This window comes from Mesoplodon bidens (genome assembly GCF_964165515.1).
Source record: "Mesoplodon bidens genome assembly, chromosome: 7".
Taxonomy (NCBI): Eukaryota; Metazoa; Chordata; class Mammalia; order Artiodactyla; family Ziphiidae; genus Mesoplodon; species Mesoplodon bidens.
Window position 1 is genome coordinate 23675041 of NC_138164.1, and position 19137 is coordinate 23694177.

The 19137-nt window shown below is 38.3% G+C and overlaps 1 protein-coding gene across 1 annotated transcript in view; it reads right to left on the bottom strand.

Annotated features, from left to right (window-relative positions):
* DDX10 (DEAD-box helicase 10) overlaps positions 1-19137 on the bottom strand; it is a 291661-nt gene that overhangs the window by 243178 nt on the left and 29346 nt on the right. Inside the window, exons 8-9 of the mRNA XM_081240203.1 lie at positions 18125-18287; positions 12876-12960 (exon numbers count right to left, since the gene is read on the bottom strand). Of these exons, the coding sequence (XP_081096329.1) occupies positions 12876-12960; positions 18125-18287 (248 nt within the window). The remainder of the gene's footprint in view (positions 1-12875; positions 12961-18124; positions 18288-19137) is intronic.

Consider the following 19137-nt stretch of genomic DNA (forward strand, 5'->3'; position numbering starts at 1 on the left):
AAATGGCTTTGCCATTCTGGCAATAGTTTGCCTTCTACCCAAGAACCATTCATCCTCCAATTCAGATTCCTCAACACAAACTCCATTCTAGTTGAGTCTTTAAATGGCCCTTAAACCTTGCTCACTCCTACCTTCAACAACTGCTGCAGCAGGATCTGACAGTGTTCATAACTGCCACTCAGTTCTCCCAGCCTGGCTCTCCAGGTTATCAATCAGGTTATAAAAGAATGTTTATAATGATTCAACTTTTGTAATTTAAAAATATATACATACAAACATACACGAAAAAGAAATTTTTCTAGGTGGTAGAATTTGGGTGGTTTAACTGTTTTGCCCATTGCCTCAAATTTGTATAATAAATAAGCATTTCTTTTGTAATAAAACACAAGTTATTAAAAACAAGTAAAAACTTTATAAGCTTTAAAAATCTACATATTTTATATAACTCTTACCTTGTTTAACACATCCTAGGACTACCAATATTAGTGTATTCTCTTATCTTGACCATTAAATTTACATGTATGAATTTGACTTTCAGACCTAACATATATCGTATGTACCTAAAAGCTGGTGACTAAATATTTGGTGGGTGAAAAAATGCAAACAAACCACTAGAAGTTGCACTAGCAGATCAAATACTGGATTTGGAATCAACAGAACTGATTTCAAGTCCCAGTTCTACTATTCATTAGCTTTACAACCTCGGACAATGAGTCACTTTATCACTATATATTGCATTTTCTTATTTATAAATTATACAGTTTGAATGAGATGATCTAGGTCTCTTTAGGACCTTAATTCTACACCTGTGGCTGTATTAATATACTAGTCATTGTTCATAATACAAGTATGATCAAGAGGTGGAGAAATGGAGACAACTGTTGGTCACACTCTGCTATTCCACAGCCCTTCTCTCTTTTGTCCCTGCCCTCTGTCTGCTTCTATTCTCCCTATGCCTTAGCCTTAACTGTGGCAACCAGCCCCAAGAGTTCCTATCACTATGGGAGGACAATGCAGTCAGCCATACAGAGGCAGACAGACAGCCATAAGAATCAGAGTCCAATTGTTCTGCTTCTCCTGCACAACGTGGTACAAAGCAGAGCTTATTCCAGGATCTAAAGATACTACACTAGATTTAAAAAGAAAAAGACAGACTGGGAAGTATTCCAGGAAAGATGAAGTCATCTGCAGCCTAAGATCTCAGAAATACAAACAGGTATACCACATAGGCTCAACAGTTTGACAAATGAGGTTCACCATAAAATAACTGGAAAGAAACCAAGCTGGCTAACATGCGTTGCATGGAAAACTTCTAGCAAACTGAGTAAGTATAAGGATTTATGAAGTTCACAGGGTAAGGGTAGAAATCATTAAACTCTGTCAACTCTGTCCCCAGAAAAGAATTTTTTTTTGAAAAAGACTGAAGTTTTAATAGATTAAAAATAGGGCTTCCCTGATGGCGCAGTGGTTGAGAGTCCGCCTGCCGATGCAGGGGACACGGGTTCGTGCCCGGGTTCGGGAAGATCCCACATGCCGTGGAGCGGCTGGGCCCGTGAGCCATGGCCGCTGAGCCTGCACGTCCGGAGCCTGTGCTCCGCAATGGGAGAGGCCACAACAGTGAGAGAGGCCCGCTACCGCAAAAACAAAAATAAATAAAGAAAAAAAGAAAAAGAAAACCTATACAAAAGTGGTACTGATACTACCTAAAATTATACTTTTAGGAACCTGAGAGATATGATCAATCCCATTTTACAAGAGAAGAAACTGAGGCTTAAAGAGGTTAAGAACACAAGGTCCAAGGGTACATAGCCATCAGGTGACAGATTCCTGTCCAAACCTAAACTTCTTGACTTTTAAGGACAGTGTTTGATCAACTATAGGATATCTATCTCTCACAGTCCAAATAAAGAAGGAAAATGCATATATTTTTAGTTTATCCTCATGACCATGAATGGCAGCAAACTTAAATAAAATTATCTACTTTCCTTCTCCAAGTACCTGCCTTTCAGACATTCTAGAAGCCCTGCATGGAAGCAACGGCCACTAGACTTCATTAAATGAAAACGGCTAGTTTGGGGCACACTGAGAAGAATATGAGCTGCAGAGTCAGAAAGACCCAAGTATAAATCCCAGCCATGGTACTTCCTGAGTGATCTTAGATACATTTTACCTCACAATCTCTGAGAAACAGTTTTTTAATAAGAAGACCTCTCTCATAAGGTTATTATAAGGGCTAAATGAGTTCATTCATATTCACCCGGCTATGTGTTAGGAAGTGAATGGCTAAGCCACAACCCGTCATTCACTGTGGAGGTGCAGAAGGGGGCAGGGAAGAAGCTACCCTGGCCAAAAAAAAAAAGTGATATAGTCAAACCTCCTCGTAAACATACCGATGACAAGCCTCCTGGGAAACAAACATGGTAGATCTGCTGGCATGAGAGTCCTCATCTATGAGATACTAAGACGATGTACCAGGTTTTTTACAGTCTATGCATTTAAGGAGTAGGTCTCTGGGGTCAGCTTTGTAACTATACCAGTGGCCCATCTGTGTAAATGATAAATCTCATATATCACTTAGAGACTGTGAGGTTAGTCTGGGCCACAGCACACCCTGATGTGGCAAGAATGCACCTGTGGAGCTATAATGGAGGTCCCAGACCTCTTCCTGCTTCACCTATACTGCGTGATTACTTCTGTACTTGAAATTACATACTAGTGAAGTTTGACATTAGGTGTGGTAGGCAGCTTCTAAATTACTGGCTCCCAATACAGTAAGTTCCCTACACACAAATCTTCAAGTTGCGAACTTTCAAAGATGCGAACGTGCATTCGCATGTCCAATCATGTAAGTTAGTTCATGTGTCTGGCGTACATCGTCATGTGCATGCATCCTCTACAAGTGGTTGTGCTTTTGTGTACTTTACTGTACAGTACTGTATAGAGTACAGTAATACTGTACAGTATCGTTATGTCAAGCTAGATCTGCAAGAGGACGACTTCATTGAACCCTTTGCTGTACAACATGAGGAGCTTACTAATGAAGACCTGATGGAATTGGAGGCCCAGAGAAAGGACCAAGAGAGAAAAGAGGAAGAAGAAGTAACTGAAGACCCGAAGAGATTCACGACACAGGAAATGGCAAGGGGATTTTCTTTATTTGAGGAGGCACTGATAAGTTTTTCAGGCATAGGACCCTAACGTAGAACGGTACACAAAGGTTGCAGCAGCTGTTCAGAATGCAATCCAGTGTTACTGTATCATCTATGATGAGAAAAAAAGAGCTACTACCCAGACATCACTGGATTGTTTTTTCAAGAGGGTAGAGAGATTTGAATCCAACAAGGAACCAGAACCTGTGCCATCAACGTCAGGCGTGAGTGAAACTGCAGCTTGCCCTCAGTCTCCCACTGCTGACAATCCTTCAGCTCTACCATCTCCCACCTCCTCTCCCTCCTCCAGTCAGTAACTCTTCTTGCCTGTTCACTCGATGCAAGCCCCTGGATGCCAGCTGTTGTACTATACTGCTGTACTCTTCAAGGTACTGTACTGTAAGATTTAAATGTTTTCTTTATTTTTTGTGTTTGTTTTTTATGTATTATTTGTGTGAAAAGTATTATAAACCTATTACAGTACAGTACCATATAGCCGATTGTGTTGGTTGGGTACCTAGGCTAACTTTGTTGGACTTACAAATTGGACTTATGAACGCGCTCTCAGAACAGAACTCGTTTGTATGTAGGGGACTTAACTGTAAGCTGGGCCTCCTAGACAAGATTAAGTGTTGACACTGCTCTTGGCAATGATTTTTTGTGTGTAACAACGAAAGCAAAGGCAACAAAAGCAAAAACAAACAAGTGGGACTACATCAAAATAAAAAGCTCCTGCACAGAAAAGGAAACCATCAACAAAATAAAAAGGCAACCTACTGAATGGGAGAAAATATTTGCAAACCATATATCTGGTAAGTTCTAAAATATTCAAGCAGGCTTCCCTGGTGGCGCAGTGGTTAAGAATCCGCCTGCCAATGCAGGGGACACGGGTTGAAGCGCTGGTCAGGGAAGATCCCACATGCTGTGGAGCAACTAAGCCCATGCGCCACAACTACTGAGCCTGCACTCTAGAGCCCGCAAGCCACAACTACTGAGCCCACGTGCCACAACTACTGAAGCCCACGTGCCTAGAGCCCGTGCTCTGCAATGAGAGAAGCCACCGCAATGAGAAGCCTGCGCACCACAACGAAGAGTAGCCCCCACTCACCACAACTAGAGAAAAGCCCGCACGCAGCAACGAAGACCCAACGCAGCCATAAATAAATAAATAAATTTATTTTAAAAAGCAAAATAGGGCCTCCCTGGTGGTGCAGTGGTTGAGAGTCCGCCTGCCGATGCAGGGGATACGGGTTCGTGCCCCGGTCCGGGAGGATCCCATATGCCGCGGAGCGGCTGGGCCCGTGGGCCATGGCTGCTGAGCCTGCGCATCCAGAGCCTGTGCTCCGCAACGGGAGAGGCCACAACAGTGAGAGGCCCGCGTACCGCAAAAAAAAAAAAAAAAAAAAAGCAAAATAAAATAAAATAAAATATTCAAGGAATTCACACAATAGCAAAAACCAAAGAATCTCCTTCAAAAAATGGGCAGAAGACTTGAGTAGACATTTTTTTCAAAGAAGACATACAAATGGTCAACAGGTACATGAAAAGGTTCTTAACATCACTAATCATCAGAGAAATGCAAATCAAAACCACTATAAGATATCACCTCACACCTTTCAGAATGGCTATTATACAAAAGATTGGAAATGACAAGTGTTGGCAAGGATGTGGACAAAAGGGAACCCTTGTGCACTGTTGGTGGGAATGTAAATTGGTGCAGTCAGTATAGAAAACAGTATGGAGGTTCCTCAAAAAAATTAAAAACAGAATTACCATGTAATCCAGCAATTCCACTTCTGGGTATTTATCCAAAGAAAAGAAAAACAATAACTCAAAAAGATATACGCACCCCCATGTTCACTGCAGCATTATTTACAATTGCCAAGATACGGAAGCAACCTAAGTGTCCACCAATGGATGAATGGATAAAGAAGATGTAGCATATATATACAATGGAGTATTACTTGGCATTAAAAAGAATGAAATTTTGCCATTTGCAACAACATGAAAGGACCTTAAGGGCATTACACTATAGAAAATATGTCAGGAGCCAGGTGGGGCAAAAATAGATTTAAAAACATAAGTGAAATAAGTCAGAGAAAGACAAATACTGTATGATCTCACTTATATGTGGAATCTAAAAACAAACAAACAAAAAACCAAGCTCACAGATACAGAGAACAGACTGGTGGTTGCCAGGGGCAGGGAGTAGACAAAATGGGAGAAGGGGAACAAAATTCCAGTTATAAAATAAGTCATGTGGATGTAGTGTACAGCACGGTGACTACAGCTAGTAATACTGTACTGTATATTCGCAAGTTGCTAAGAGAGTAGACCTTAAAAGTTCTTATCACAGGGCTTCCCTGGTGGCGCAGTGGTTGAGAGTCCGCCTGCCGATGCAGGGGACACGGGTTCGTGCCCCTATCCCGGAAGATCCCACATGCCGCGGAGCGGCTGGGCCCGCGAGCCATGGCCGCGGAGCCTGTGTGTCCGGAGCCTGTGCTCCACAACGGGAGAGGCCACAGCAGTGAGAGGCCCGCGTACAGCAAAAAAAAAAAAAAAAAAAAAAAAAAGTTCTTATCACAAGAAGAAAAATTCTGTAACTATGTATGGTAACACATTAGACTTATTTTGATGATCATTTTGCAAAATATACAAATACTGAATTGTTATGTTGTATACCTGAAACTAATATAATGTTGTGTGTCAATTATTTTAAAAAAATGGAGTTTGACTTCTGAGTCCAGGTCACAAAAGACATCGCTACTTCCACCGTACTCCTTCTTCCCCTCTCATTTGCTCTCTCTGATGAGGCCAGCTGCCACATTGTGAGAAGCCCTCTGAAGAGGAGGACCGCATGGAAGGAACTGAAAGACACCTCTGACCAACAGCCAGCAAGAGAATGAATCCTGTCAACAAGCACACACGAGAGCTTGGAAAGAGACCCACCCCCTGTTGAGCCTTAAAGTACCTGTGACACCTTGATTTGAAACCTTGTGACAGACCAAGAGCCAGAGGACCCAGATGAGCCACACCTGAATTCCTAACCCACAGATACCATGAGATTGGTTCTTGCTTCAAGCCACTAAGTTGTGGGGTAATTCATTACACCACAATAGATAATTTATATGTTATCTCTGATTCATGAGTCTGATTTGAGAAACTAATTGTGTTATCTCAAGTGCCTCCTCTGTTCCAGACCCTGTTCTAAGTGCTCTGGAACCATCAATTAAGTAGACAAACTCCTTTGCCTTTATGGAGCTTACACTCTAATGAAGAGAAAAAGAAAAAAACAATAAATAAAATAAGTAAATGCTCTAGTATATTTGAAGGTGATAAGTGTTATGGAAAAAAGATAATATAGAGCAAGGTAAGGAGGAGTGGTTGGGGCAGTGTAAAGAAAGGCAGCCATGTGGATACTTGGGGGAAAAGCATTCCAGTGGAAGAAACTTAATATAAAGGCTTTGAGGCAAAAATATGCCTGGCATGCAGGAGAAATAGCAAGATCAGTGTGGAGAACAAGCGGAGAATAACAGGAAATAAGATTGGAGGGGGGTTGAGTAGCATAGGCCCAGTAGGTCACTGGCTTTTACTCTGAGTGAAATGGGGAGCCATCAGAGGAGTCCCATGATCTGAGTTGTTTTTTTAAAGGATCATTCTGTCTGCTGTATTGAGAATAGACAGCAGGAGAGCAAGGGGGAAGTGCTAGGAAATAAGAGACTCCAAAGAAATATCAGCCCCCTTATCTACCTCTCTAGCTATAGTGGTCATACTCTACCCCAGCTCAATGCTTTTTGATGCAAAATAAAGCATTGGTTTTGCCTTTTTGCTTTAAATCCTAGAAGGCCATGTGAGGAAGCACCAGCCTCTATCTAGGAGGAGCTGAGTAAAGTTAGCATCTTCAGTCAACGAAGGAATCAAAGTAATAAGAATTTTCGCTAGCAAAGACTGTTCCTATCTTATACCTAAGATATACACAGTATGTTTCAGTAAATTAATGCTCATGGAAATTGTCTTTTCACTTTTATTATTTCAATTTACAAATCAATTAAAGACACTATTTAAAAAATTCTCATTATCTATTCCATAAAGTACTAGTATTTAACACAAACAAACCATGAACTCTGCACAGGTTATCACATTAGAAATTTTAACTACTTCCCATCTTCATATTTGCTGTTTTTAATCTAAACGGATGCAAGCCAGTGTGCAATGCAAAGAACTGGCCTCTGCTGCCCCCTACTGGAATCACATTTTGCTACCTAAATCTCCCACAAACAAAATCTGAGATCCACAAAATGCAGCCAGGCAAATAAGGCTCGGTTGAAATACTGCTGGAATTTTACCACTACTCTGGAAAGCCAAGCAGTTATATATATAAAGTCCCAACTCTTATATATAAACTCCCAACTGTTTAAATATACACAGTTATATATAAGCTCCCGTCTTCCACCCACAGACCCCTACTGCCCAAATAAAAGCATTTTAAAAATTAGGAGTATCTGATATGTAAGGACTTTCCATTCCCAAATCCTTTTTATTTTCAACTGGACATTTTTATAAGAAATAGAAGAGCTTGGTTTTATGAGTACTAAAAACTACAAGCCCTAAAGACATTCACTTTTTTTTTTTTTTTTTTTTTTTTTTTTTCTTTTTGCGGTATGCGGGCCTCTCACTCTTGTGGCCTCTCCCGTTGCGGAGCACAGGCTCCGGACGCGCAGGCCCAGCGGCCATGGCTCACGGGCCCAGCCGCTCCGCGGCATATGGGATCCTCCCAGACCGGGGCACGAACCCGTATCCCCTGCATCGGCAGGCGGACTCTCAACCACTGCGCCACCAGGGAGGCCCCAAGACATTCACTTTTAAGTGGTAGAATGTATCACAGAACACGGCTTTAAAAAACTATATTCATATTCCTTGCCTCACTTGTCTCCTTAATGAGATCATTTTGTTAAAAGGGGTGTGGATAGTTAAGAAAACAGAAATTTCTCTCAATTGCTAAAGATCAAAAGAATTTTAAACAGGTGAATAAATTAAAACAGAATAAAGCACTTAAGGCAACAAGTACCTAAACCACCCTTCATTTTTAGCTAAAACATAGAAAGGAAAAAAACAGATTCCCCAAACCTTAGCTATTTTGCCACAAATCAGTGAATTCATTTCTCAATATTCATATAGTATAGTTCACTTCCAAAAGCAAACACTATCTGGCAACCTAGTTTTAATTCCAGCATATACACAGGATTTTAATTAGCTTCAAGCTTTAATTTAGCTTTTATTCAATTCAATTATCCAGTCTGATGGCCCACAAAATTTCTAATTATCTCTAAGCCCATTAATGGTAACTTTTAACTTTTTGCAGTTTGGTTTTTTTTTTTAGTAGACTGACAAAGAAAAAATAAGCATTACATATCCTAAACCTTTCCACTAACTATACATCTAAAATAGTCAATTCAAAATATTTTTAATTGGTTACAAAGGGTCAAACAGGCTTGTACTTTAAAAATTAATGACCATATTAGAAACTACATTATAATAGTTTTTCCAATTGGTATTCTCTCTTCAAACACAATCATTGTGATGTTGTACCTCCTCTTCACCTCCAGTCATTAAAACCAATTTAATGCTTACCATGGCATGTTCAACTACGTTAAGATTTTTAACAACTTCTCCAGGAACCAAGCACCCTGAAATATTTCCCCTTCTTGAAACTTTTCCTGATACACTGAGATGTCAAATAATCTTCATCTAGGATGAATAATTTTAAAATACTGCTAAATGTAGTCCATAAAGGAATCAGTTTAACCTGTCCATGCCCACACCATTGGCACATCTAAAAAGCCTGTCTGGCCTGGTCCAATACACTAATGAGAGATGATATCCACCAACCTCCCCTATCCAGAGGCCCACAGGGCCATGAAGTGCAAATGTTTGCATAGATACATGTACAAATTCATACATGCTACACATTTACTGAGGAGAATTAAACAGTGGTGAAATATTAATTCCACCAACCACTACTAATGACTTCTCTAAATATCTCACTATGAAAGACAATCCAAACGTGTACCCAACACAAAGACCACTGATGCACCATGTACCTTCTTACAAAATGGAAGACAAAGCTGCTCTTCTACCTATGTCCCATTTACTTAGATCCCACCAGAAACCAAAAGGTTACCATTCTAAAGACAAGTCTGTCTGAATGTACAATGAAATCATACACAGAGCCTAGTTCTAACTCTATTACTTGCTCAAATTATATAATTAATTGCAATAAAAAAGACTTTTAAATCCTCTAGTACAATCCTACTGTTAAATAGTTTTATCTTTCACTATTGTACTATTCTCTCCTTTCCTTCTTCATGCTGGTCAAAAGAAATGCTTTTAATTTAAATGAGTACATTTTGATCATAGCCCATGTTTAACAGCCCACAGGGTAAATCTGAATCAATCGAAAAATGTTTAAACATTAAAACAGTTTATGAAAATTAGAAAATTATAGAAAGAAGGAGCTCTATATCTTGTTAGGCTGTAGAACAGGAAAAACCTCCACTTCAACTGAAACAACAACAAAATTGACCAGATACAAACAAAAAAACTTTTTCCCTTTAAAGCCATCCAAGAACAGTAGATACAAAGAAATTTAAGAGACTCAACTCCAAAGGGAATTTCTAGATAAGCAAAGGATAGAGGACACATTCCAATTTGAGGCCACTGGCTGAAATGGGTGCAGGGCAGGTAGAAAAGCAAGCCTGCTGGTGAATGACAGACTTTGCTTAGATGAGGATTTCTTTTTTTTTTTTTTTTTTTAGATTTATTTATTATTTATTTATTTTTGGCTGCATCAGGTCTTTTAGTTGCGACATGCGGAATCTTCATTGAGGCATGTGGGATCTTTCGTTGTGGTACACGGGCTCTTCGTTGCAGTGCACAGACTGTCGCAGTGCATGGGCTTCTCTCTAGTTGCAGAGTGTGGGTTTTTTCTCTTCTCTAGTTGTGGCGCACAGGCTCCAGGGTGCGTGGGCTCTGTAGTGTGCAGCACGCAGGCTCTCTAGTCGAGGGGCACGCAAGCTCAGCAGTTGTGGCACGTGGGCTTAGTTGCCCCACGGCATGTGGGATCTTACTTCCCTGATCAGGAATCAAACCCGTGCCCCCTGCACTGCAAGGCGAATTCTTTACCACTGGACCACCAAGGAAGTCCCTAGATGAGGATTTAAATCTTGGGTCTTAAAGATCCTGCCATCCTTGGGAACTCATTAAATAGAAGTTGGTGGCTTAATAATCAGAAGTAACTTGGTCCATTTAAACCAACAGTTGGTGTCTCTTCCAGCATTAATGTCTCACTGACATCCATATTATAAATACTCATGCAGTTTTGATGAGAAAGAAAATGTAAAACCAAAGAGATAGTCCATCATAACCAATCACAACCTTATTGTGATTATTATTTAGGTTGTTTCCAGTTTTCTTTTTTAAACAAAATATACTCACATTTGAAGAACCTCATATTTGAATCTATGTGAGGTAAAAATGCCTGTTAATAAGCTCACACCTCAAAAACCTACAGAAATCTCTGAAAGAAAACTTTCCTTTAGTTAGTAGGGGGGTTTATGTGACTCAGAAAGATTATAACCTCTCAGAAGACAAAAATGTCTATTTCTCTTTGCATGTGTAAACCTAAGAGAGTTGCCATGTGTTCTCATGACTGCAACAAAATTAGAGATACGAGTAAATATCAATCACATTCTACTGAAATTATGCATTTTATTGTCTGTATTCCCTCCAGGTTTCAAGATGAGCGAGGTCAGGAATCATGTCTGTTTTGCTCGTTTTACCTCCCACTATGTACAGTGCCTGGCACTTAATATGTATTTGTTAAATCCATATAGAACAAATGAATGAGTGAATCCAGATTACTTTCAGCTCTAACGTCTTTATGATTTTCTATTTTATGGTTTTATTATATGAATCTATGGTTCTTTGGTTCAACAATTTTAAGCAAAATGTATTTTAAACATATACCAGTAGTATTCAATAGAACTTTTCACAATGATGGAAATGTTCTATACCTGCTCTGTTCAAGATGTGGTATTAGCAGTTTAAATGTGACTAGTGTGACTGAGAAACTCTATTTTTATTTTAATTTAATTTTACTTAATTGAAATTTAAATAGCCACATGTTGCAAGTGGCTGCAATACTGCATGGCACACAGACCATTCCTTAACTTTAGGGAACGATGTTTTACAGCTGACTAGGGGCTCAGTGTTTGGAGATGCTTATGGAAAGAATCACATTTTACGATATGGACACATAGAACTCTTGTATTTTCTAGTAGTCCCTCCCTCAAAAAAAAATTATCAAGAGTAGATGGGATTTGAGTCTGAGTTAAAATACAGAAAGATATATTATATAGCACATAGTTAACAGAGGAAGAAATATCTTGTATCAGGTTGCCTCCCAAGAACTTGTATCTGCCAATCAAAACTGAACCCAACTGTTTCTCCTCTGTGAAGTTTTCTTCTCTACTTCCGCAGGAGCTCCATAAAACTTCTGTCAATACCTCTAAAACTGTATATGCCTCTACTATAGACTGTTTTCAAGGTACTAGAACGTCCTTAATGGAATGGACACTATATCTTATTATCATGCAGAAGCTCACACAAGGCCTAATCCAGTACCTCACACGTGGTTGGTCTTTCATGAATGGTTACTTAGTGAAAAAGAATGAAATCCGGGGTCAAAAGATCTGAATTCTAGTCCTGTTTCTGCCATATACTTAGTGATTTTACACTTAATTGGTTATTTCCAATTCTTAACCATTACAAATGTCAGTAAGATGAACACCTTTATAGAAACTTTATTAAGATCAATTTCTGGACATGGAATTACTGAAGCAAAAGGAAGAACTCTAAGGCTTTTGGTAAGTACTAACAAATAGTACCCAGAAAGATGCTAACATTTATAATTCTACCTGCAGCACACATCTCCCAACTTCACTGCAACCTCAACAGCAATGACATAGCATGTTATCCTCTTCATTCATTCATATACCTTTCTATGCCCTTTCCTCCCAAATGACTGACTTTGCTATATTCTTTTCCAAATAGCTCCCTCACATTCATGAGCAAACACAGGATACTTTTACTGGGGGTGGGGGAGGTGAAAAGGGAGTATTTGGGAGTGGCCTCCAGCAATGCCTCTAATTCCCACACTAGAAAAAAGGAAAAGAGAAATCTATGACTCAAAACCACCTTGTCTCTTGTTAGAACCTATAACAGAGAAGGTAAGAGCACAGATCTAGACTACAGGAGTCAGACTGCCTTGCTTCAAATCCTGGCTCTATGGATTTTCAAACAAAATGTTTAACTGCTCAAAACACTCAAGTTTTGTCATCTGAAAACAGAGATTGAATAAATAGTCTTATACCTCATCAAAGAGATGATGTTCAGTGAGCAGTTCTAATGAAAAGCTTAGTAAGGGAAGAAAGTTAAAACAAAAACACTAAAAGAAGATTTTCATGGATTTTTCTCAGCCCTCATCATCAAGTCTCGGCCATAATGACTTAGCAAGAGCTGTCCACCTGCTAGCAACCAGTGTCACAAAAATGTCAAACCAGCAGTCACTTACCTGAATTCCTCCATTCTTTGTTTGTACACAGTTCAGAAAGCACGCTTTTTTGCTTAGATAAAACCAAAAGCAAAGAAATGGGCCGGCACACCTACCTGGCAGTTCTACCTGCTCTGTGAATATATGTGTTGGCATCCTCTGGACAATCAAACTGAAGAACCCAATTCACAGCTGGGAAATCTGTACAGAAGGAATATCAAGTTGAAAAACCAGTTCCAAGACCTTCCTGCTGCACTATTTTTATTTTATAATATTGCTTGCCAGGGCTTTCCATCACATCAAACTGATAGATATCATCTGTGGACACTATTAAAAATAAAATTAATTGCATGAACCGAGAGATAATAAACACTTCTCTTCTTTGACAAACTGAACTAAAATTAATGACAGTGTTTGAATGTGAAGATTATTTTGTATCTGACAGAGGAGACAGACTGCTTTGTGTCAAATAATGAAATATCCTGATAGTTAATAACCTAAAAGAACCACTTCTCATGAGCTCCCAGTGAACTATGAAACTGGTTTATAAATTTTAATGAAAATTTACTTTTCCTGCTATTTCCATCTCCATTCAAATTAATGATGTCTTTTTAAATCCCTCTCCCCATTTCCTAGCAATAATTACTTCACATTTATTTCTGGCTGCAAAAGTTTCCATTCATTCCCAGAGATCCTGGTCTCAACAACTTAAGAGAACTACCTTTAGTCATTTACGGATTTTGCCATAAGGATTTCAGATCAATGTCTAGCACAGAGAAAAAAGCTAAGGGAGGGAGGGAGGGAGGAAGGAAGGAAAAAGAAAAAGGGAAAGAAAAAGAAAAAGAGAAAGATTTGGGAAGATAATGATACCTATGGATACCTATGAGCATAAAAACTATGACCAAGTTATACAAGCTATTCAAAAGGGTTGAATCTATTTAAATGGCATAACCCAAGAAAAACAGAAAAAAGATATTTAGAACAATTCTCTCCCTTGGGACTTGAAGTAACCAGGTACCTCAGAAGGCAAGGATGTATTTCAGGGTTGTAAAAAGGAAGATAGGTTGAAAGTAGCACTCAGATCCTCAGGTTCCTTCCGGGATCCTATACACTGGGTCTCCTGAAGAAAAGTGAAAGTCTTATTCTCGAGAAAGGCTTCAAGCCAAGACACCAGAGAGAGTGGAAAAAAGAGGCACCAGAGCCAGAGTGAAAACACGGGTACTGAGTGTAAGTCTGAATGCTGACTGGGAGCCCTCTATGTCTACTTCCTTGCTAGGCTTCTAGAGAGCCAGCAGCAAGCTTAATCCTTCTGCTCAAGAGGTTGAAGTATTCTTATCTGGAGAGACTGAATGTTCAAAAAGAATATACTTTGACATCTTGGTCCTCCACAAGATGACCAACTCCGTCTAAATCCCCTCGCAATGAAGGCCGTTAGTCAACAAGCCTCATCCACATACAAATCACTTCAAATAAGCTTCTTGATGCCTCACTGTTACATATAATAAAAGACAGTCAACTGCAGACAATCGGGAAAAGTCTCAAAAATGAAAAGACAGATAAAAGAGTAAAAATGAAACTCAACAGAAACAATGTGAAGAAAACTTTAACCTAATAGCTTCAGAGAGCTAAAACACTGCATTCATCAAGTAAGAGTAAGAGGCTATAAAAAATGAACTCTTGGTACTTCATTAAAATTTTAATCAGAAAAGTTGAAATATAAAATCAAGCAATCCCCCAGAAATAACAAGAAAAAGACAATGAAATGGCAACAGAAGAAACAGGAAAACTAGAGGATTGATCAAAGAGGTCAAATACTCTTCCAGAAAGAGAAAATAAGGGGGGAATGGGAAAATGTTATAAAAAAGGTATGAGAAAGGAAACAAGCTAAGTACACAAATTCCCCATTAGTAAGCAGTAATTACATACTCAAAACAAATACTGAATATTTATTTAATCAAATCACCAAAGAAACAATTTATAAGTATATTTCCTGCAACTGAAAGACATGAGTCCCTATTGTGTGCTGCTCAATACTGAAGGTATTCAAGTTTAAAATTTAATAGAATTAATAACTCAATCTTTCCTCATTGCACTGGACACATTTTAAGTGGTCAATTGTCACGTGTAGCTAGTAGCTATAGTATTAGACAGTGCAGACATAGAACATTTCAGTGATCAAACAAAATTCTATTGAACATTGCTGGTCTAGATTGAAAAAATATACTGAATACGCCTATACAACAAATGGGACCTCACACTAAGGCACATTATCATAAAATTTCAGGACTCCATAGATAAATAGAAAATACTAAGAACAGCCAGAAAAAGAAAAGGGGGCTACAAAAAACAGAATTAGAAAGGCAAAGGTCTTTTCAACATAATACTGACTACTGTAAGACAATGGAGCACTATCTGCAAAGTTCTAAGAGAAAATTATTTCAACCTAGATTTCTATTCTCAATACAACTATCATTCAAGAATAGGACATTATCAGATATGCAACAATTCAAAAAATGTACCTCCCATGCACTCTTACTTAGGAAGCTATTAAAGAATGAGCTTTAGTTTAAAAGACAATAATAATAATAAATCAAGAAAGAGGAAGGGGACTTCCCTGGTGGCGCAGCAGTTAAGAATCCGCCTGCCAAAGCAGGGGACAAGGGTTCAATCCCTGGTCTGAGAAGATCCCACATGCTGCAGAGCAACTAAGCCCACGAGCCACAACTACTGAAGCCTGTGTGCCTAGAGCCTGTGCTCCGCAACAAGAGATGCCACCACAGTGAGAAGCCTGTGCACTGCAACGAAAAGTAGCCCCCATTTGCCACAACTAGAGAAAGCCCACGTGCAGCAATGAAGACCCAAATGAAAAGTCTCACGATGACAAACGTGCATCAGGCTTATGGAGCAACCAGTCCAGATTAGAGCTGAAGACTTTTAAAAGGCTGCAACAGGGCTTCCCTGGTGGCGCAGTGGTTGAGAGTCCGCCTGCCGATGCAGGGGACACGGGTTCGTGCCCCTATCCCGGAAGATCCCACATGCCGCACAGCGGCTGGGCCCGCGAGCCATGGCCGCGGAGCCTGTGTGTCCGGAGCCTGTGCTCCGCAACGGGAGAGGCCACAGCAGTGAGAGGCCCGCGTACAGCAAAAAAAAAAAAAAAAAAAAAAAAAAAAAAAGGCTGCAACAAGGAGATCCCAAGGGAAAAAGAAACAGACTGTGTTTGAACTATTAGGAAACTAGGAATGTGACATCTGCTGGAATATCTGAGGAAAGTTAGAACAGGAAACACAAAACTAATTTTAACTCAATCATTAACTTGATATAAGAAATGTACTTAGAAATATGAAGCTAAATACCAAGAGAAATAATGGCTTCTGGAGAGTAAGGAGGGGTAAAGTACGGCTTGCTATGTCTCATAACTCACTTTTACCCATATTGCATATTATTCATTAAGAAATAAAGCTGAGAAAAATTAAGAATAAAGTTTAAAAAAGATACTAGTGTACTCTAAAGAAATTCCTGGACATACTATGAGATACACTACATAAATACACTGGAACTTTATACATTAACATGGAAAGCCTTGGAAAGCAAGTCATAGACTGGTATGTATAATATTATTTTATACACTTCATAAACACATAATACCATATATTGCTCATGAATACATTCATATAAGCTTTTTAAAATAAACTAGAAGAGATTCTTGACATTTTTTGTGCCATAGTTAAAACCTATGAACCCCTTCTCAGAAGATTTTTTAAACGCATTAAGTAAAACATATAGGAGTACAAGAGAAAGCAATTATAATGAAATAAACATTTTTATTGAATTTTTTATATAGCAATGTATATGCTTATTTACTAACATATTAAATAACACAACCTAGCTGTGTATCTAATAACTACCATAATATCAAAATAGTACTAAGTGTAAACAATATTCCAAGATATCTACAGAAACTGTAATGTAAAATGATACTATCTATGATTTTCAATTGATGCCAAAGTTACAGGTACTACCACAATAGTTCGCTGCTTACATTTATAATTGAAGGAAATGCTAAATCTCAGTTAAAGGTTACTGAATATATGCAATTTTTTCCCCATCTAAGTTCACAGACACCCTGAATTCTATCACAGACAAGAAGTGAAGAGCCTTCAATTAAAAGGTTACCTACCAACTATATGACAGTAAATATGTCTAGGGAAAGGAGAAGAGGGAAAATAGTGAGACTGGGAAAGGGTACAAAAAGGATTTCAACTACATCTACTAAATATTTGGTTTCTTTAACAAACTGCAAGGAAAATATGACAAAACAGTAATATCTGTTCATTCTGATATATCAATATACAGAATACATGTTATATATGCAATATAATTAATTGCTTATTTTGACCTAAACTATTTTAGGTTCAAAAATCGGGAGGGGAAGGGTGGAATCAGAGTGTAATATAAGTAGATACAAACATAACTAAAATGTTTCAAAACGGTACATTCAAAACAGTGATGAGGAGCAGGGGGTGGGGCAGGGTAGTCGGAATGAGTTATTGTGGAGCTGGAGAAAATAGCCTAGAGAGTTTTAAAAATATGCATACTTAACTACTGCTGCCGGTCACGTGGGAATGAACTTTATGATGACTGAGATATGCTTTAAAATACTCCCAGAGGGATGAAAGACGGGAGCTAAGTGGGTGGTCATGAGAAAGATAACTGTTCAAACTGGGTAATATGTATATGAGGGTACTTTAGACTCAATCTCTGTGTATGTTTAAAATTTACCATAATAATTAATGCAATAAAATTAGGTGTTTGAAGAATTCAAATTACCACTTATTTATCCTTATCTTTTGTTCTTGCCTCTAAACTAGTTATCCTCTAATTACTTCCATACCCCATCCCATCCCCACAAAGCCATCAGTTGTATGATATTATAATGGCTTTTTGAACGTTTAAACACATTAAATGTAATGATTTTAAAATAAAAATTAGAATGGTTGGAGAAAAGATGTACTTCACTGATTTTTCTTGTTAAATAAGTTATAGTATTTGTCAAAGTTTCCAATTTTCAAAGAAACAGTTTTTTTTCACATCTTTAAATTTTTAACTCTCCTTTGATCCTGTAGGCTCCTCGGATTCTATGATGTAATTATTATCATGAAACAATAAGAGCACAAAAAGATGAAGACATTACAAAAATTTTCACTGACATATCCTTAGTGTTAGTCATCCCAGTTATCAATTTACTTAATTTTCTTTTATAAAATAAGAAAGCCCAATTATTTGAGTCAAACTATTTGAATTACTGGAATACACCCATTTATAAGCCCATGATCACAGAACATTTTCTCAAAAGAAGTTTTCTTACCCAGTCCCCTGGCTGCAAGATCAGTAGCAAAGAGTACTGCAGCTCTCTTGCCAACAAATTCATTATAGACTTCCATTCTTCTCATCTGCTGCTGTCGACCATGCAGGGCAAGGATAGAAATGCCAGGACGCAGCCGGCAGAATACTTGGTACAGATACTGAACCTAGGCATTTACAGAAAAATGATTTTGGTAGTACTTCTGGGTAGCAGCAGGAAGTAAGCTTGCAAGATGAACAGAAAAATGCATTACAGAGGACAGGTTCATCAATTAAAGTACAGAGCACAGAAAGGGAAATGTAGTCTAGAGCTGTGGTCTTCAAACAAAGCTGTGGTCTTTGAACATTTTTGCTCACATTATTTCCTAAAAAAATTTTGAAAAAAATATGCCCTCCTTACATTTTTAAGTTAGTATCTGACATTTTTCCAAATTTAAGTGGTTGCAAAGAATGTAATTTCTGGTATATTTAAATATATTTTAAAATAAAGACTTACCTCTTATAAATGTATCCAACTGATTCTAAATAGCACAGCAATATGATATCCACCACCAGTTATTTAAAAATATATAAAAATAATGGGGAAGGCTACGCATGTGCTGGGCAGGACCCCTCAATTCTGCTGAGAACCTAAGACTGCTCTAAAACAAAGTCTTTAAAAAAGGAAGATTACTAACAAAATGTGAGGAACCTCTTCCTTAACAGAAAAATTTTACATCATTTCTTTTCTTCCTTGAATTCATATTTCTATTTCCTGACCTCACAGAATTTTATCTTGTTTTATGCTCGAAAGTCTCTTATTGATCACTTTATCACAATTTGTGATTGTCTACAACAAAACTATGTATATGTAAGTTTTAATTTTAATTTCCTATAGCCGTAAAGCTGCATTAAAAGTTCTCAGACTCAGCTACTATTACAATTATTAGTACAGAACTGGCCGAAACAAAAAAATGTTAAAATTTGATTAAAAAAACTGTTAAACATAAAAAATAAAATTCTACTATAAATATCTCT